The 20,766-nt window shown below is 39.2% G+C and overlaps 3 protein-coding genes and 1 long non-coding RNA gene across 5 annotated transcripts; 1 reads left to right on the forward strand and 3 right to left on the reverse strand.

The window, feature by feature from the left end:
* Nucleotides 1-1,414: 1,414 nt before the first annotated feature.
* On the reverse strand, nucleotides 1,415-11,088 carry LOC109151263 (gamma carbonic anhydrase 1, mitochondrial-like). The gene is made up of 5 exons (XM_019299183.1): nucleotides 10,788-11,088; nucleotides 9,904-10,047; nucleotides 2,818-2,943; nucleotides 2,582-2,733; nucleotides 1,415-2,139 (listed from the first exon to the last, which is right to left on the reverse strand). Exons 1-5 carry the CDS (start codon nucleotides 10,900-10,902, stop codon nucleotides 1,885-1,887), a joined length of 792 nt encoding a protein of 263 aa, XP_019154728.1. The 5' UTR covers nucleotides 10,903-11,088; the 3' UTR covers nucleotides 1,415-1,884.
* Nucleotides 9,482-15,869, forward strand: LOC109151267. The gene is made up of 3 exons (XR_002049275.1): nucleotides 9,482-9,766; nucleotides 14,456-14,462; nucleotides 15,860-15,869. It is a non-coding gene; the product is annotated as an uncharacterized LOC109151267 (long non-coding RNA).
* Nucleotides 11,579-15,033, reverse strand: LOC109151264 (soluble inorganic pyrophosphatase-like). The gene is made up of 9 exons (XM_019299184.1): nucleotides 14,935-15,033; nucleotides 14,202-14,337; nucleotides 13,966-13,994; nucleotides 13,532-13,597; nucleotides 12,852-12,959; nucleotides 12,634-12,699; nucleotides 12,230-12,350; nucleotides 11,937-12,018; nucleotides 11,579-11,863 (listed from the first exon to the last, which is right to left on the reverse strand). Exons 2-9 carry the CDS (start codon nucleotides 14,329-14,331, stop codon nucleotides 11,821-11,823), a joined length of 645 nt encoding a protein of 214 aa, XP_019154729.1. The 5' UTR covers nucleotides 14,332-14,337; nucleotides 14,935-15,033; the 3' UTR covers nucleotides 11,579-11,820.
* Nucleotides 15,870-16,079: 210 nt separating the features above from the next.
* On the reverse strand, nucleotides 16,080-19,064 carry LOC109151262 (pheophytinase, chloroplastic). 2 transcript variants are annotated; one of them, XM_019299182.1, is made up of 7 exons: nucleotides 18,751-19,064; nucleotides 18,561-18,659; nucleotides 18,280-18,418; nucleotides 17,398-17,568; nucleotides 17,035-17,275; nucleotides 16,860-16,951; nucleotides 16,080-16,527 (listed from the first exon to the last, which is right to left on the reverse strand). In XM_019299182.1, the coding sequence occupies exons 1-7, from the start codon at nucleotides 18,845-18,847 to the stop codon at nucleotides 16,275-16,277; spliced, it is 1,092 nt and encodes a 363-aa protein (XP_019154727.1). In that variant the 5' UTR covers nucleotides 18,848-19,064; the 3' UTR covers nucleotides 16,080-16,274. The 2 variants fall into 2 exon arrangements, with proteins under 2 accessions (XP_019154727.1, XP_019154726.1); XM_019299181.1 differs by having other exon boundaries at nucleotides 18,561-18,662; nucleotides 18,751-19,062.
* Between the last annotated feature and the right edge of the window lie 1,702 nt (nucleotides 19,065-20,766).

Below are 20,766 nucleotides of genomic sequence, written 5' to 3' on the forward strand. Positions count from 1 at the left end.
AAGCCACAGCGCCACGTCTCGAATCGAGTAGGGACTGAACTCGGCCAACCCGGCTAATGTCCAATAATCCCCTTTCTAGCACTTGCCGCAACCTTTGATCACCAAGCCCATTTGCGCAACATGCTTGACTCGATCTGCTACGGTAGAACTCTAATTCTAAGAAATAAGTCGATGCCCTTTCACTTCGAGTTCCTTCATTTGTAGTCAAAACTAATAATACACTTTAGCGATATTACCTACCAAATAAAAGGCTTGCTAGGTGACCAAAATCACTTAGGTGAGTGAGGACTCACTCACTCACTCACCTACTCCTTATCTATTTAATAGTTTCTTTTATCTACTTTATTGAAAGGGCGACCCGTCGAGCTATAAGATAAGATACAGCTCTTGTACCACTTGACTAGTAACAAAGAGCTTCTGTAAGAACTGGAAGATTCTTGTATGGTAAGTCACCCTCTCTTCCGCTACTGGTGGACTGTTACACAGAAAGGCCGACAAAAACAACCTTTTGTAGCGCGCTTAGCTTCTGCTAGCCATTAATCCCATCCAAGACTGGACTCGTCTGTCGCCTTGCCATCTATTCAAACCCGTGACCTCAGCTCTGATATTAATTGTTGGATCACCATCCGGGACTAGACTCAAATTACTTCCTAGTGGGTCACCTATCACGTGACTGCTGTAAGTCAAACATGCTTAAGTACAGAATTCTTTGGCTATCTAATTGTCATATCCTACTTAAATCAATTGATGACTCAAATTACTTCCTAGTGGATCATGTGACTGTTGTAAGTCAAACATGCTTAACCACAGAATTCTATGGATCATGTGACTATTGTAAGTCAAACATGCTTAACCACGAAATTCTATGGCTATCTAATTGTTATATCCTACTTAAAATCAATTGATGATAAGTTGGTGGACATAACCATTTAAGCATATCCCTCTATGATAAGCACACGTCTTGAATCGAGCAGGGAATGAAATTGGCTAATCCACATTAAACTTGATGGACTTCTCCGTGGTTAATCTTCCTAGAGAGTGAAACGATTGTCCGGCTGTCCGCACATTCCTCATTGATGTCGCCAGTGCTCACTACCAAACCATCTTCCTCCCCCTCAGCTAGAGTGAGCGTGGCACAAGCTGACTCCAACAAACGACTCCTCATCGCCATAGAGAAAGCAAAAGCAGTTCCCAACAGCACAGCAAGAATCGAAAATGACTTTAAAAAAAAACAGAACGAAAATCCGAAGAGAACTAGAGATGCTTATCACACGGATAAGGAGAAAGCACTGGTCAAAAAACCAGAAGAAAACTATAACTAGAGGATCTATTTGACCTGCATCTCAAATTCATTTAGCTCTTTCTCAAGGAGATTGAGATTTTTAAGGGGATGTCTATATTCATATGTTGTAGCTGGCCAAACAAATACTTGTATGTTCAAATTATAAGCACGGAAACGGTGATGGTACAAGAAAACAATATCCTCATCAACAAAATGACACACATAATTATAATCCCATCGGATAAAACCGGGTGAGGAAAACTAAGTTCTAATCCAGTGTCAAATGAAGACATGACCTCAACGATATGAGGGAAGGAATGGGGCAATGAGCATTATTGACATACAAATGAAGAAACTGTGAAGAAATTTTTCACTCAATGTCCTACACTCCCTAGTGTTGCTAAAACACTCTAATTTTGTTTCTCCATTCTCCAGTAAATTTAAGCAAAGATCCATCCATATTTGATATGCAAGCCTGGGGGGCGGCCAAAATTATTAGAGACATGAACCATGGGCATTTCCTTCTTGTTAATCTGCCCATTACAACAAAATGTCAGTTAACATCAAATTCACCAAATACTCACTCAACCTCTAACTTGCGCTTAAGAAGCCTTTGGCGCATTATTGGGTAGGATGAGGTCAGGGGGTGTTTCACGAACAACACCCAGTATTGAATCGTTGTCTTCATCCTTCTTCTTGCGAAGAACCTTCTCAAACTCATTCTCATCCAAGCTCTTTGCATTTTCAGCTGCATGACCCTGTTTTAAATTTGAGTAGTTGAGGGCTGACTGGGAGATGAAAGCTATTTCTTCTTCTGTGAGTTTCCTTAAGAACTTGGCAGGATTTCCGCCCCAAACCTGTAAGACCCACAGGTATCAGTGATTAGAGACTGAATTACAATTGCACAGGAAAGAGTTGCAACTTAAGTATTAGCCTATAATAAGAAAAAGGCAAAGAATATTGTATTTCCTATTACAAGATATTGGACCAATCAACTTCACTTGATAATATGCAGTTAGCCCACCATGTTAACCAGAATGACTGGTATATTATAAAGTCACTTCTTTTTTAAACAAATGTAGGGTTCATCAGCTGGAAAATGTAACGAGTAATTTTAACATGTTTGAGCTACTCACAAAATAAAGCCAAAAACTGATCCTAGTACAAGAATAAAATTTTTAAATCAAATAATTTGCTTTTCTAGAATAATGCTGGTGATGAAAGTTTATCCTCTGCAATTCTATTTAACTTAAGTAGGTATAAAAGCTGATTAGCTAAAAAAAATAAGAGCTTACAAACCTCTCCACAAGGAATCCTTGTATTCTGTCTCACAAGAGCACCAGCAGCAATCATGGCATTTTTCTCTACAACCACCCCATCAAGCAAGGTTGCACCCATACCAACAAATGCCTCATCTTCAACAGTACATCCATGTAAGACAGCACTATGACCTTCACAGTTCAAAGTCAAAAGTTATCCCACAAGATCAGCAAAATAATAGATGGCAGCACACTAAATTCAGTGCCATTGCTCACCAACAGTAACGTTGTTGCCAATAATTGTCGGCAACACTTTTCCAGTTAGATTGGATTTGGCTACATGAACAAGAGAGTTGTCTTGGATATTGGTTCCAGTTCCGATGCTTACGCTATTCACATCACCTGCAAGAAGCACATATATGAAACAAATAGCCACAGTTCATGAAGACAAAACTCATGAAAGTACAAGGGTGAATTTATTTATGACTTTATGTGCAGATGAATTTTTGTAAGCTTGATTGGTTCCTCCATATTTGAAGGGTTTGCCATTAAGCAATTATAAGTTGAAATGATTTGTAAAACATTTGCACTAAAATTATTATGCACTTTTATCATCACCCCTATTCTTCTCATCCTCTTGCAAGCCATAACAAGTCCCTTGGCATATTCTCCCCAAGACTTCATTCTCAAAAAGGTAGACGAATCATTAAGAACTAACATCTAAATCCATGAGATCAGCTGTTATGTTCTCGGCAAAAAGCTCTCGTCAATGGGCGAGAAGCTGGGGTTTGTGAAGAGGCAGACTTGGCTATGGTGTAAGGAAGGAAGAATGAAAGTTGCAAAGTAGGGGAGTTGGGAATATAATGTAAAGATAGAAGGAGTTTCTGGAGTCTCCGGCTCCTTAATTTCTTAAACTTCAATGCTTGATTTATTCACTCTCTAAGAGTCTGGTACTTATAGCAAACTAAGCACAGCTAGTACATAATTCAAAAGGAAGGCAGAATATTGTCTTCCTAAAATAAACTCACATAATTCAAAAGGAAGGCAGAATATTGTCTTCCTAAAATAAACTCACTTAACAAAGGAAATAAAAAGATCATCTTGATTTGTTCCCTTAGTTTGCTGCCTACATATCTTCCATGCGATTTCGAACCCGGCGCTGATATGCCTTTCCAAAGAACGCATCATTACTCCCCTCGTGGACAACAAGCTTGTCCTCAAGCTTGAAAGAAGGAAACTGGAGCTTAAAGTCATGCAGTTGCTCCCAAGTGGCGTCATCTGCTGAAATACCCTTCCAAACAACTAAAATCTCCGGTGAACCACGATTGAGCCTAGAGCGCAGAACCCTCTGAGGTTGGAGGACTAGTCGACCATCCGTGATTGGTGGCAAGGTCGGAAGCTGCGAAGGAGGATCACCCACGAAAGCCTTCAGTTTAGAGACATGAAAGACATTATGAATTCTGCAATTCTCAGGCAGTTCTACTCTGTATGCCACAGGACCAATGCGTTGTAAAATTTTATAGGGCCCGTACCATCTTGGAGACAGCTTATGGAATTTCCTACGGGCAAGAGAATGCTGCCTGTAGTGTTGGAGACGAATCCAAACCCATTGATTAGGCTCAAAGTTTACCTCCTTGTGATGCTTATCATATTGCTCTCGCATACGAACCTGAGCCTCTTGAAGGTGATGACGCGCATGGGTCAAAATCTCGTCTCGCATCTGCAGGAGGTCATCCACAGCAGCCACTTTCGTCGTTCCTGGTTCGAAAGGGATTAGGCGAGGAGGAGCACGACCATAGACCATCTGAAACGGAGTAGTCTTGAGGGAAGAGTGAAATGAAGTATTATAGCAATACTCTGCCCACGGAAGAGTGTCCACCCAACGATTTGGATAACTGCTCACAAGACACCGCAAGTACATCTCGATTGTGCAATTTACCACCTCCGTTTGGCCATCAGATTGCGGGTGATACGCAGATGAAAAGGACAGCGTTGTGCGACAGAGCAGAAAAAGTTCTTTCCAAAACAAGCTTGTGAATGATGGGTCACGGTCACTGACTATACTCTCTGGAATTCCATGCAATTTAACAATATTGGCGTAGAAGATGGATGCTACAGAAGATGCTGTATATGGGTGAGCCAACGGGAAGAAGTGAGCGTATTTAGACAAACGATCAACAACCACTAGGATCACTGACTTCCCCTGGACCTTCGGCAGACCAACGATGAAATCCATGGAAACCTCTGACCAAATCTGCTCCGGAATAGGGAGCGGCTGTAGCAACCCAGAGGGGTGTGTGTTCTCCCACTTGTGCTGCTGACAGATGGTGCACTGGGCAATGAATTCCCTCACAGAATCAGCAAGCTTAGGCCAATAAAATTCCCTTCGGATGCGATGGATCGTCTTCTGAACACCCTCATGAGTGGAGCCATGAATTTCGGATAGCACAACTGGAATAAACTTAGAAGATGGAATCAAAACCAGTTTAGTACCTTTAAACAGAAGACCATCACGAACAGTCCAAACATTGGTAGAGTCAGCTGCTGCGCGGGCTACCCAAGCACGCCCTTCGGTAGTTTGTGCGAGCTCATCCCGAATGTCCTGTAAAAGGGAGGTACGTGGGCACGAGATGGCAAACAGAGTGCTAGGCTCTTCGTCCCGCCGCGAGAGGGCATCTGCCACGACATTAAGCCTCCCCGGCTTATATTCCACCTTGAAATCAAATCCCAGAAGTTTGCTCATCCAATGCTGTTGCGGGGAGGTAGTGAGTCGTTGTTGCAGCAGGTATTTCAAGCTATAATGGTCCGTTTTGATGACGAACTCCCTCCCCCACAGATAGTGGCGCCAATGGCGGACAGCCTGAGACAAGCCAATGAGTTCCCTCTCATAGGCTGGTAATTTCAGGTGCCGATCAGCCAACTTGCGGCTGAAATAAGCGATAGGGTGCCCGTCTTGGTGCAGAACAGCGCCTATGCCCACCCCGGAGGCATCACATTCTACTACAAAAATTATTGCAAAGTTAGGGAGGCAAAGAACCGGAGCTGAAGACAAAGCCTTTTTAAGAGTAGCGAATGCAGCGTCTGCATCATTGTCCCAGTTGAAGGAATGCTTGCGTAGGAGGTTGGTCAGGGGCGCAGCAATAACCCCATAATCTTTTACAAATCGTCGGTAAAATCCAGCCAAGCCCAAGAAAGCCCGCAAGGCAGTGAGTGTGGACGGAGTAGGCCAATCTAGAACAGCCTGAATTTTTCTAGGATCTGCAGCAACGCCACTGTCAGTGATCACATGTCCAAGGTAACTAACTTGGTGATCTCCAAAAACGCATTTAGAACGTTTGAGGTATAACGTGTTGTCTTGTAACAACTGCAGTACTAGGCGGAGGTGTTGAATGTGCTCAACCCACGTCGCGCTATAGATTAAGATGTCATCAAAAAATACGAGCACAAATTTACGCAAATAAGGCCCGAATACCTCATTCATAAGTGCTTGGAAAGTGGATGGCGCGTTAGAGAGGCCGAATGGCATTACGAGAAACTCGAAGTGGCCATGATGTGTTTGAAAAGCTGTCTTAGCAATGTCCTCCGGGTGCATACGAACCTGATGGTAGCCGGAACGCAAATCCAATTTGGAGAACACTTTTGAACCGTGGAGCTCATCCAACAATTCATCAATGGTGGGTATTGGGAACTTGTCCTTGATGGTGTTCGCGTTAAGCGCCCGATAATCCACACAGAAGCGCCAAGAGAGGTCCTGTTTCCGGACTAAGAGGACCGGGGACGAAAACGGAGATCTGCTTGGTCGAATGATCCCCGAATGGAGCATGTCACTGCACTGTCGCTCAATTTCATCTTTTTGAAGGTGAGGATATCTATATGGTCGGACAACCACGGGATTAGTTCCCTGCGCCACTACAATCCTGTGGTCACAACTGCGAGAGGGCGGAAGGCACTGAGGGGTGCCGAAAACTGATGCAAAGTGGTCAAGTAGTGAATCCATTGCTGCAGTTTCAGTGAGGGGCTGGTGAAGGAGGTGCAAAGATGGGTGACCAGAACCTGAAATCCCAGAAAGCACCACATCGGTCCCCTGCCACGCAAAGTGCATTTGCATTGTTTCAAAATTCCACCAAATAGGGCCCAACGTGCGCAACCATTTGACCCCCAATACCAACTCCACTCCTGCTAAAGGGATGACAAAAAAGTTTTCAATGAAGGAGATGGAATCATACTGTAAAAACATGTTCTGGCAGATTCCGGAGCTAGGCATGCGTTCGCCATTAGCTACAGCAACATGCAAACCAGTGCGAGGGGTGATAGGCAAATGAAGCCGGTGGGCAGTGGCGATATTGATGAAATTATCAGTGCTCCCAGAATCAACCAAGGCAATGATCGGTGAACCCGCAACCATCAAACGAATCTGCATTGTTTGGGAATGGTTTATGCCGGTGATAGCGTGGAGAGAGATTTCTGGTTCCAAGTCCTCCAGACAATTATCCACGTCATCTTCCTCATCCTCAATAATTCCCAGCATATATAAGTGGCGCTTGCAACGATGGCCCTTAATCCATTTTTCATCACAGTTGTAGCAAAGGCCCAGTTTTTGCCGTTCCAGCATCTCAGCCGGGGAAAGCTTCTTCGGTCGCAGCGGTCGAGACTGTGTGGTATTCTGCCCCAGTGGCTGTTGGTGTACCGTAATGGCGCTGCTCGGTGGAGTTTGTGGTGGGAAAGGCCTCCGGGAGGTAGTAGGACAAAGCAGGGTGCCTTTACGAGCATAATCTCGTGCAATATTAATGGCTTCATCAAGCGAATCAGGTCTCAGTCGTTCAACATCAATGCGTAGGATCTCATCCAAGCCGGCAGTGAATAAGTTTACCTGCTGGGAGTACAAGACATTGTCAGCCCGTGCGAGCAAGAGCTGAAAATCATCAATGAAGTCATCGACAGCCCGACCCTGTTGTTTGAGGTTTGCCAGCTCTCCTAACGGGTTGATGCTCCGGGGCGGTCCGAAGCGGAGGGTGCATGCAGCTTTGAATTGGATCCAAGAAAATAGTTGACCATCTTGTAAGCGACGTTTGTACCATAGTTGGGCACTATCAAACATATAATATGCTGCAGTGGTAACCTTCTCATGATCAGAATGTGGCGATTTTTCAAAGAACAACTCACAGCGATAGAGCCAAATAAGAGGGTCGCTTTTGCCATCAAAAGTGGGAAACTCAAGTTTGGTGAATCTAGTCGGATGGGTGGAATCAGCTAGCTGTGGTGGTGCAGTTTCTGGAACTTGGGTGCCCAGAAAAGAAGTGACAGTAGCGGCAGCGGTGTTCGGTGATGTGAAGAAAGAGTGTACCATCTGGGTGAGGTTGGCTACGTTTTCAGTTAGAGCGTCCACAGTTGCAGGAAGGTGTTCCAACTTTTCAACGGAAGCCTGGATAGCTCGGACCTCGTCCTGGAGTTTCTTCATATCGCCCATTTTGACGCCCGGCAACGGAACCAGAATGTTATGTTCTCGGCAAAAAGCTCTCGTCAATGGGCGAGAAGCTGGGGTTTGTGAAGAGGCAGACTTGGCTATGGTGTAAGGAAGGAAGAATGAAAGTTGCAAAGTAGGGGAGTTGGGAATATAATGTAAAGATAGAAGGAGTTTCTGGAGTCTCCGGCTCCTTAATTTCTTAAACTTCAATGCTTGATTTATTCACTCTCTAAGAGTCTGGTACTTATAGCAAACTAAGCACAGCTAGTACATAATTCAAAAGGAAGGCAGAATATTGTCTTCCTAAAATAAACTCACATAATTCAAAAGGAAGGCAGAATATTGTCTTCCTAAAATAAACTCACTTAACAAAGGAAATAAAAAGATCATCTTGATTTGTTCCCTTAGTTTGCTGCCTACATATCTTCCATGCGATTTCGAATCCGGCGCTGATATGCCTTTCCAAAGAACGCATCATCAGCACTATTTCTACTTCAAAGGGCACAAGTATCTTTTCACTGCATTATTTACCAATTACCACTATAATGGTACAAGTTAGAGCTTTTTAATAAACCTTCTGTTCTCTTCTTGCCACCAATCCCCCAAGTTCTCTTTCTATTTCTCTACCAACAGTTCCTCAAACCCTACTGGCCTACTTCGCAAGAAAATAAAATCAAGTTCTATTCTTCACCCTCAAAAGGACGCAACCCCATCTGTTTTTTTAGTACTAATATATTTTTTTTTTCTGTTTCCCAATTAGCCCCTTATGTTGTTTGCTATTGATATGGCCAGAAGTCAATTTGGAATTTGTCCTATCAGAAAGGAGAAGATAGAAGAACAGAAAACAAAAAGTGGCAAGAAACAAGAAAACCAAGCACCATGAGTTGACAAAACACTCCCAGAGATGCGAGACAAATGATAGCCCAATTAGCAATTATTTTTCAGCACCATATCACAAAGCCACTAATTTGTCAACCTAATCATTCATGAACCTAACCTCTGCTCACTTTATGAGTAGGATCAACCGATCAACTGCAAAAAGGCACATCTAGATGCCTTGAGACAAGGTTGAAAATGTTATTAAAGAAGAAGTTATGAGATGGCCATTTAAAGGAAAATAAGTTCTCTCATCCATGCTGAATCTTACAATTTGAATAAAAACCTTGAGGGGAACAACTGCATGTTATTTTGATTAAAAATGATACATTGAAATCCTAAATAGCCCAGCTTAATGAAGTAGTTCATTGAAACAAGAATTCCTGTTGGGGTACGTCAAAAGGGGCTGAAAAGAAGGATTCAAACTCAAGCCTATTGTCTGGAAAGGGATTTGTTTTGGGAGCGTTCAGTATGGAAAATGTTTCCAATTTTCCATTCTCAAAATGGAGAACATTTATCCCAAAAATAAATAAATAAAAAATCTTCCTGGAGTGGAAAACAAGAGTGAACTGTACTTGCAGGTACTGTTCACCTGTATTTTCCAATTGGCAAACTCTCCTCCATTTTTACAACTTGAACACAAACTCCATTTTTACATTTTTGCTTTCCATTTTTCTTATATTTTCCATTTACTGAATAGCCCCCACTATGACAAATTCCAAACCCATGAATTAAGTCAATCAACAAAGCAGTGTGTAAAATGTTGAAAGGATAAGAACAGATAAGGCTCCAAGTACAAGAGGATCCCAATAATCTTAATACAGTGGACTTCTAAAAGACTACCCTGTGTTAGGTGTCAACAATAACAACAGTTGTAAGTTTTGAGTATTTATCACAACAATTGAAACCCCACACTTAAGATCAGGAATTTCTGGAAGAAGACATAATTTTGGAATCATCATCAACACACTAACAGCAGAAGACTGTTGTTTCTCAATCTTCTGATACTTTGTACAGCTTACCTCGTAGAACACATCCATACCAGATAGAGGAATGCCTTCCAACTTGAACATCCCCAATGATAGAAGCACTTGGTGCAACAAATGCTTCTCTATGAACTGAAGGAACTTTATCAAACAAGTTCATAAGGACTCTGTGCCTAGACACTGAAATGGATAAAAAAGTAAAAGATGTTAAGTCAGAAATTCAACCTTACATACATTTATGCTGGTTAAGTGGTAAGGAGAAAAAATCTGAAGTTGAAGAACACATAAATTCATCAAACAGAGAACACTGCAGGGAGATACACTTAAGTGGTAAGCTTCCAGTACAATGCTCGAGAGAAAATCCATAATGAAAATATGAAATGAAGATGTATTGATCAGGAACTTTAACCAGCTTAAAGCGAGCACATTGTTATTAATTTCAATTATTCTTCAGCAATAACAAGGCATCTGCAAAAAGCTTATGAATTAAAACTTTTCACTTTCTAATCAATTATTGGGAATCAATAATCCTGTTGGAGTGTTGTATGGCATTGCTTTGTTATTAACCCAGAGTAAAAAATCTGACATCTTTTCATAGTAGAATGGATAGTCTTCCACCACCTAAGCTTTAGCATATATCTTTTCACAGTAATTCAAGAGACTAAGTGCTCATTATTTTTCCAAGCTAATTATTTCACTTTCAACATTCAATCAGTAGCAACAAAATTGACAAAATATTAAAATAACATACACGGAAAATGAAGAAAAAAAATTTACACATAAGTAGCCGCCAAATCGATGAATGCTTGCAAGGAATCCAAAATTTTCTCTCCGTCAGAAGATTGGATACACAACATTCTCATGATAAAATTTGACACATTTAAATATCAAATTATTGAGGCGAAGATCGAGAGACATACGTTGTTCATGGAAGTAGTAGTTGCCTTGGAGGCGACAGCCCAGGCGATCGAGTGCTTGACCCGTTTCGCGGATCCAGAATCCGACAGTGTAAAATGCTCTCCCAAGGGAACCCATCTCCTTCAATTCCTTCGCCTACTCCTTCAATTCCAGAACGGATTCAAAGATTGGCGATTAAAGATGATATAGATATGGCTTCTCAAAGTGTAAGAGCCTTCAGCTCGCTTCCGGGGCAGAATGGAGTGTGGAGACCATAACAAAGAAGCGAAAATGAAGGGAGCTGAAACGAGTTACTACTCATGTAGCGGTCGGTACTGGACTAGTGAGTCAACTCGCTCGTAATGGCCCAGTTTTTTACAGTTTGACCCTACTAGGTGCGTAAACTGTCAGGCTTAGCCCAAATAGTCAATTTTAATTTTTTAATTTATTTATTTTTTTAAAATATATTATTAAAAATTATTTTAAAAAATCAAATCACCATTCACGTAAGCAGACAAACCTGATGAAATGAATAGTAACATACTATCAAGTGAAATTGCATACATTTGGAATATTCAGTAACCTAATTGCACTTTTTTATTTTTTTCGTTCAGTGGCTTCAGTGAGCAATTTAAACTTTATTCCTATTTTATTTGATTTCAGTTTAACGCCCAAACTCGACATTCGAGTCTGTCCATAAACTGGTTTAATTAAGAGTTGAAACATTTGATATAAACAACATTCTTTTTGCCGAACATATTAAACGGCTTGTTGTACCATTAGAACAATTATATTACTAAATCTACCCACCATCTTTAAAACCTGCAAATTAACTTGTAACTTTCAGCGGCACTGCTCGATTATAATAAGCTTTTGTAGCAAAAAGCACTTAAAATAGTACACTTCATAAACATCATGAAGATGTCTAAAATGGATTAAAATGTAAGATTATAAGTTCAGACAAGATTGTCATAGAAGCAAAGAGCCCTAAGCTTCGAAGGTCCAGAGTTATTTGTTTAGTGAACATGCACTGAAACTTGATAATGGTGGAGTGATTCACTGCCTCAAGCTCTCCACAATATAAGAAGCGTAAAGATCCCTGAGATCACAAAATGGAATAAAAAGTCACTACTGAATTTTCCTGGGGACGGGGTTAGGGGGATTCAACTTACATGGAGTACTTGATAGCATCAACAGCCGATTCTGCAGGCAAGAAATCTTCCACTGCCACTGATTTGTTTTCATTCTTTTTGTCTATTCATTGATAGTAAAGGATTTCCAAGAATGAATGGGGATTGAAGAAAGCAGATAAGTGGATAACTATGTAGATATGACATGAGGCTTTCGCTCACTCCCTTAATCATCAGTAAAATGCATACTAAAATTCATCCATTTGCATAGATGGGGATGAAATACTCAGCTGAGGTGCAAATAAAAATATCAAGGATTAGCACATTGTGGATACAGTCCTCAAAAAAGCGGCGGATCTCAGCCAGGCGGTGTGGAGGAAGTTCCTTGATGTCATTGTAATGGCGAAACTCAGGATCATCAGCGCACACAGCTATTATCTTGTCATCCCTTTCACCCTGTAACAGGATCCTCTTTCACAATTAGCAATGAATCAAAGATATTATAAAATGTCCAACTTTCATGTTTAGCAGAAACAATATAATAGAATAAACAACTACTAACTTCACAGAGCAAAAGAAAACAGCTTGTTACAAGTCAACATTAAAGATGAGTGCAAATTAGAGCATTTTAGATCATTCATTAGTATGCTTGTAGTATTGCCTAGCTGCATGCTCCATTATAAATATTGTTCAATGAGATAATGATGTCCTTTTGTAGAGCACAATGAAATGCACTTACTTGATCAATCATAGGCATCAATCCAATTGCACGAGCACGAAGAAATGTACCAGGCAGCACAGGTTCCTAGTAGAGAGAAAGGGCCAGATTAGAAGGTGATTTATTGATCATTTCAAATACAGCCAGTTAGAAGTATGTCGATTGATTGATCGTTTCAAAAGCCAAATTGTTTGTGTGTTTGTCTAGTTAAAATAAAATAAAAATAAAAATAAGGTAACCTGCATTAGTATCAGGACATCCATAGGGTCACTATCTTCGCAGATGGTCCTTGGAATGAAACCATAGTTATGTGGATAAACAACAGATGAGTAGAGAATTCGATCAACCTAATCATATAAAATTCATACAAATTTAGTCACTCACTGGAGACAATATCACAATACTAATAAACAGGCTGAATAACTAATGAAACACAATCTAATGTTACCAAATGAAACAAGCAAACTGGTGAATCACAATTCACAAATCACAAATTAGTTTCCCATCAGACAAGTCTTTAAATGAACATCTAATTAAGAATATGAGCATGCTAATGTAAATTTAATTCATCTTGATTTTGTCATCATCCTACATCTGTACACTGTGTTGTATATCTATAACCTGGGTATTGTTCTTTGCACCCTACACATTTAATGATTTCTAATAATCATTTTGAGCTTACTCAACTAAGCAACAGTATGCAAATGGTTTCTAGCTTGTACTATATTAAAGACAGAATATATGTACATACATTTATCACAGTTAAATGACTCCTACACTTGGGACATTTATTGAACCCATACAAGTGAAAAGCATAAAGTAAACCTTTACCAAATAGAACAACTCTAGGTTATGGCAGAGACACATTGAAGATCTAAAGAAAAATAAAATAAAGAAAACTTATAGGCAAAATTCGCACTTTTATAAGGCCACTTGCTTTGTCAAGCTCATACTTGACTTTGCTGCCTTTTCCAATCTCAACCACCTGCCACAGAAAATAAATTAGTTAAGGTCATTTATTTACAACACTATAATGACCTTCTACATCTGAGAAAGGCAGCAAAAAGCCTAAATCCCTGAGTGAAACAAGCACAAATACAACAGGCAAATACATGTAGGAGTAAGCAGACCCCTGTAAGCTGTATACCATTTCTTTGTCTTGCGCAACTACCAGAAAATTGAATAAACATTGACAAGTACTTCAAAAGAGATTTTTTGAATTGTAAGTATATATACACCGAACATAAAAAAATCCAGATTATCTAATCATGTATAACCACAATAACAGGTTCAACATCTTATTAAGTACAGAGTATACAAAAACTAGAAGGTACATTTTGCATCAATACTTACACAGTTGAATACTGCTGGCGCACCTGGCCCTGCATGCATCATGTAATAGAGCACATAAGTACAACCAATAATTAGACAAATTAGTTCTGAAATTTTATACACAAAAACACTGAGATGATATACACCAGACTATCACCAAAAAATGCATTTCTAGAATAATCATACAGCTAAGGAGTTCATCATGTACTCTAGTCAAAAGAACCTGACACTTGAAAGAAATCCATTGCAACTATTACCTATCTCTAAGTCATGCCATGGGTGAGCAGCAACAGCTCTTCGCGACATAGAGGAGAGAATCCTCTGATTGAGGACAGCACGGGAGCTTAACGAGTTTCTTCCTCCCCCTTGGGTGTGGCCTTCAGCCATTGTTATCTTAACAGGAAAAAACAAAAAAACAGGGCAACAGAAATATAAGGAATTAGAGGGATCAGCAGCATCAGTATACAAACAAGTGTACAACAAGAATGGCCATATGATCAACACTTATAAGGATGGCAGTATCATCATCGTATGCTAGCATTTCACATTTTCACTAAACTAATGGTAAACATTTACGCATCATACTGTTTACTTTGCCAGGCTTGTCTTCCACAAATCACTATTCATGATACTATTGATAATTATATACAACAGAAACAACAGAAGATCAATTTTCTACAATTAAGAAAATAAAAATTTCAGACTGATTCAAGTATAAAACTCCGAAATCTGGAATCAGAAAAAATAAATAAAATAAAAGGTAAGAATCAACACATCCAAGTAGCAACTAACCGCCAATCTAAAGTCTAAAAAAATAAATATAAATCAATACAAACACAAAAACAAAAATCTAAAAAGGGCTTTCTAAAATAATGACTACATAAAATACTGTAGCGGACAGTATGAACAGCCATGAAGTCGCGATTTCTGCAAAGATACTTGAATAAAGCAAAGAGAGATAGGATATTGGAGAAGGAGAAGAAGGTTTACTGTTGCGATTGGCGTTATGAGGTGGTGGTGAGAGCTCTCTCTTCCCGGCTGCAAACGATGACGAACTAATAAATATTGTCGCGTTTCTGGAATATATACTCCGCATTTCAGGACTAGTGGTCCACTCGTCAGACTAAAGTCAGTGAGAGTCGTTGGATTGAGTTGCTTTCATCAATCATCATTGGCCAATTCACACTGTCGCAATACAATTTGTTCCAATTTAGTTGGCCACGGACGTTATTACATGCAAATTTCAATATATTTTGACATTGTTACATTTTGGGGTGTTTGATAAATAGATATTAGCTGATTGAATTAGTAGGTTTGACTAGTTGAAAGTATTAGTAAAGATAGTTGGTAAATTAGTTGTTAGTTTATACCCCTCTGTCTCATTTTATATGTCCTATTTACTATTTATTGGGTCAAAATAACTCTTTCTTCTTTGTTTATTTTCTTTGGTATTTTTTACTTATTTTTAAATTTGATATTTTGTGTTTAATAGTACTTTTAGTGTAGTTTCTAAATATATAAATTTTGTATACAAATACTAAACTTAATATTATGAAAAATTAGATTAAAAATAACTTCAGCCTCGTTAACCGAACCAAGACACACAAAATGGGATGGAGGTAGTAGCTTATTACATGCAACATGACTTTATTAAAAGCTGTTTGAATTTTAGCGTTTTGAATCAATAAACAATTACAAAAACACTAATTAATCAAACATTTATATAGTTATATTGATTGTTTAACCAAGTCAAAGAGCTAATAGTGATTAAATAAGTCAAAATAAGAGTCTAGAAGGTAATACAGAGAAAAATCTCATTTCTTGTAAGGACCCAATATAATCTTGAATTTTTTTTTAAATTTTTTTGGTCAGACCATAAGGTGCCCTGAGCAACCGAACTCCCAATCTCGATGAGAGTACACAACCATTCACGCCAATTAAACTGATTTATATGATATTCCTTTTAATATAACTTTGAGTCTTCTCTCAATATTTCTCTCTTTCGCCTGCTGCGTAAAATAATTTTGTGTAAGCGTCTCACCTTGTAATTCACCTCACCTCACCTCACCTCACCCTTTAATCTTCAAAGAAAGACTCCTTTATAGCAAATTGTTACCCCTACTTGATGTTAGATCAACCAATCAAAAGCTTTTCTCAACTTGCAAATAACAGCTCAAAGAACAACCAACCAAAAGCTTTTCTTGATAATCAAGCTAAAGAATATAGTTATATACAATTCAATTACAGCGAGCGAACCTCATGAACGTACATCTAAGCAACGCAGTGGCTGTATAGAACTGAACCTCCTTGTTGTAGAGAAGGAGAAGAAGCTAAGGCTTGAGAGTTGACAACCAATCCAGCAGTGCCTTATTCACCAGTTCTGGAACTTCATCGTGTGGACAGTGCCCCGCCTGCAGGTTAACCAGCAAAGTATTTGGGTAAAACTCCTTGATTCGGTTGGCCTTCGCAGGACCCACCCAAGGGTCCAAATCGCCCCACAGCAACAGCAACGGGCAAGACAGCTCGCTCAGGACTGCATCCAGAGTGTACTTTCTCTGGTTCGACATGAACCGTGTCATTAGCCTGCATTTACACAACAACATTATACACTTTTATGCATAAATATGAAGACACAATTGGTGGCTAGGGGAGTTGCAGAAGCCTGAAGTGCCAAGTCCAGTACCCTGTTTCTCGAAAATGTGTCAGTATAAGGAAATAAAGTTGCGTCTTAGCGAGCTATAACTTTTGGCGTGTAGTAGTTAACACTTATCCTAACAAATGGTATTTGAGTTTAGTTGTGTCTTCACTATGAGCTATAACTTTTAGCGTAGTAGTATCAGAGCTAGGTCACGGGTCTAAGCAATTCTATCATAACAAAATTTTTACACATAACTGTCATCTACTCATTATGGTACCTGTAATACACCTCTCCTGCATTAGGGTCAGCTGCAGGTCTAGTTATTGAATCGATAAGATAATTGTCTACATTTGAAGAATTTATGTAGACCTGCAATTATAACAAACGTGTAAGTAAATTTAGCGTTTCGGTAGTAGGAATGATGCATTAAACAATTGGAAAGGGATCCATACACTCTTCAGAACGGATTCGATTCGAGCTGGCTGTTTGGCTTGCCAAAACAAAAACCCAAGAACAATACGTTGAAAGATTTCCTTCAATGGCTTTAGGATGAGCTTCTGTAAGGCTGTGTCTTCTTGCTCAGTCGTTGCAGAACTTGCGTCCCCAAATTGTCCTGCACTATTTAACAAGACAACTCCTTTCACTTTTTCTGGCAATGTTGTTGCTGCTACCAAAGTTGTAAACCCTCCGAGGCTGTCAAAGCATGCATACAGGCGAAATTAGTCATTTCACGGCCACTGGCCATCACAAACCAAAAGGAACGAAGAGAACTCGTTAATTTTACGGGAAATCTCAGATATTTAGCACAAAGTTACCTGTTTCCAACTAAAACTGCTGGTTCTTTGACTATCTCCTTCAAGAAATCCACAACCTGATCTCTCCAGATCAAGGCATCATACTCAACGAGTGCCTTCTCACTCCATCCAAACCCAAGCAAATCCAGAGCGTAAACCTTGTATTTTTTAGCCAATTCTGGTATATTATACCTGAATGATAGAAAGAAAAATGTTTCTGAAAAAAATTCAATAAATGCAGTCTTACACACAGTGCAGAATCTGGGGATGGCTATGAACCTCATATTGGCTGGTCAAAAGATAACCATGTATGCATTTATATTTTCCCAAATCCCAACCCATAAGAAGAACAACTTTTTTTCTTTTTTCTTTTTTTCCAAAACAAGGCTTAATGGCCTGATAGTAGGATTGCAATGGATGGAATTATTGTCTTGAAGAATGCAAGCACAAATATAAATCAATTGGATACTATTAAGACTGCAAAATACAAGATCCCAAGAACCACAATTCAAGGTACAAGCAATCATAATGAAGACACATTTGGATTGCTATTATGCAACCCCAACCAAGTTGGTCAGGCTTTTGGCCTTGTAACCATAAGGTTATAAGTTCGACTCAGAGGGTAAGAAGCCTATTGGCCTTCTTGGTTTGAGACAGTCAGCTATGGGCAACAAGCCTATTGGCGTTCTTGGTTTGAGCCAGTCAGCTATGGGCAACCTGACTAAGTGCACACTCTCGGGGAGTGGCTGTGGTTTCCCACTTCTTTCCCTCATCACTCAAAAAAAGAGTATCAAAACCAACTAAGAGAGGTCTAAGAGTAGGAATACAATGCATTTGTCTGAAAGGTGAACTAGAATCTTAATTCATAAGCACCAATAACATGTGTTGAAACCAAAAAAATACCTCCAGTGAAAAGCAGAAGCACCAAAGCCATGAACTAGAACAATTGGAATCCCCTCTCCTTCCACCACATAATGAATTCTGTGGCCTTTCCATGTCCAGAAGTTGTACCCCTCTGGCTTAAATGGCAACCTTTCCAACCCTACTAAAGCAATTTCAAGTTACAAATCTCAAACTCACTGACAAAAGCTCTACCAGTTGGCAATACAATCTTGAAACTACAACACTCCACTCAGATCAGAGAGGCATTAAAATCAAAATGAGTACTTGATTACTAGACTGACCTTGAGAGGGCTGTGCAGCTTCAGAAGGGGCTATAACTGAAGCTCCAGCAGCAAAAATCCCTTTAAAAACAAAACCCCTTCTACTCAATTCGCACTTGCCTCCTTCAAACATTCAACAGATACCAAGAATACGAATTTAATTAAGACTAGAGATTTTCAAGATTGAAACAAAATGGGGTTGAAAGCTTACTCTGGTTGATTCTCGCAGGAGCAATTAGGCTGTTCCTATTCGGGTTGAACCAATCTGTTCTAAGCGTGCCTGGCACTATGGCGCACGAAGGCGACATGGATTCTAAATTCTAATTCCACTGCAAATGCTCTGGAAGTCGAATACTGGGCTTTCTTGAATTCGGTAAGACCTGATGGTAGAATTTATTATATGTAGCTGAGAGGAGGAAATGGAGATTTTTTCGTTGATTGGCATTATGGACATGGATTTGTTTCGTGTTAGTGTTTCTGTGGTTGATAATGGTTTTGAGATGGTGGCAACTGTGAAGCCAAGTAACGGTTAACTTACTAGGAAGTTTTTCGAGTATGGAAATATTGGTGAAGATGGAATGTATAACTATGGTCTATGGATTTGGAAACTTAGAAAAATATTTTAATTTTGAAAAAAGTGTCAAATATACTATTAAAATAATGCTCAAATAGGCTATCAAATTGCACAAGATAGCGCATTTAGGTCACTGAATCTAAAAAATTAACAATTGAGTCTATTAATTAACCAATTTCAAACAATTCTTTCAAATTGAAGGTTTCCAACAGGTCAACCGATCATCCTTCCAAATTAATTATTTTTAAAAAATAAATTTTAAAAGTTATTTATTTAATTAAAAAAAAAAAAACAGGTTTCCGGCCGGAGACGAAGAAACCTTCTTCGTCCTCGGCCGGTTTCTTCGTCTCCGGCCATAGAGACGAAGAGTTTCTTCTTCTCTATGGCTGGACTCTTCGTCTCCACGGCCGGAGATGAAGAGTTTCTTCATCTCCGGCCGTGGAGACGAAGACCAGTCATCATGGTTGAAAAAATCACTAGGCGTCAATCGGGCGCTCGGAGAGCGCCTAGCGCCTAGGCGGGGATTAATTGGCTCCTAGGCGCCAATGTATTTTTTATTTTATTTTTTAGGGAAAATGACACTTTTTCCCCTTAAGTTATATACTTATAGCATTTTTTCCCCCTCAATTATTTATGTAAGCACATTAGCCACTCAATTATTTTAAAAGTGATGGTTTTTCCCCCCTGATATATTAAATTGACATTTCTACCCTTAAAGTAAACATTTTATTTATTTTACTTTTCCAACAAATTATTGTGTATATGTAGCAATGACCACGGTTCGGTTCGAACTAAACCAGACACTATAGCAATCGAATTAAAACTTTTCGGTTATGATTCAGATCTAGAACCCAATATTTGAATTTCAATTTATTAAATTTATGAACTAAAAAAACTGGATCATGAACCGTGAACCGGCGGTTCTGGATCCGGTTCGCGATTTTGAACCGTCTTTATTTTAAAATTTTATTTTAAAATAGTCTAAATTCAACAATAAATGTATTTTATTTTTTCAGTTCGGAACATGAACCGGCCATTCCGGTTTGCGATTTTAATAAACTCTAAATATCACGTTTTGATTCTAAATTGTAATTGGAATATTTTGGTTTGGTTGCTATAATATCTGTTTGGTTTGAACTAAATTATAGTAATAATTTGTTGGAGAAGAAAAATAAATGAAATATTAATTTTAAGGGTAAATATGTCCATTTAACATTTTAGGGGGAAAAGGGCCACTTAAATAATTCAGGGGGGAAAATGCTATAAGTATATAACTTAGGGGGGGGGGGGGGGAAGTGTTATTTTTCCTATTTTTTATTTTTTTAAAAATTGTTTAAAATTTTAAAATTTATTAAGACTTGATAATTATAAACTATTTAATACTTTAATAGCTAATACTAAAATATTAAATATTAACTTAAAAAACATCTAGGGGGCGTTTGGTTCAGGTTATATAACATAACCAAGGGAATGTGACATTCCAAAGCTCACATTCCGGTGTTTGGTTCATATTATCTTAGGGAATCTAACATTCCCAAGGAATGTCACATTCCCTCCACATAGGATTTTGAAGGGAATGTGATTCCCTTCAAAATCTTAGGTAATGTAAGATAACCAAAGTTATGTTAGTTTATTATATATACTAGTTTTTTA

This window comes from Ipomoea nil, unplaced genomic scaffold, assembly GCF_001879475.1.
Source record: "Ipomoea nil cultivar Tokyo-kokei standard unplaced genomic scaffold, Asagao_1.1 scaffold2283, whole genome shotgun sequence".
NCBI classification, from domain to species: Eukaryota; Viridiplantae; Streptophyta; class Magnoliopsida; order Solanales; family Convolvulaceae; genus Ipomoea; species Ipomoea nil.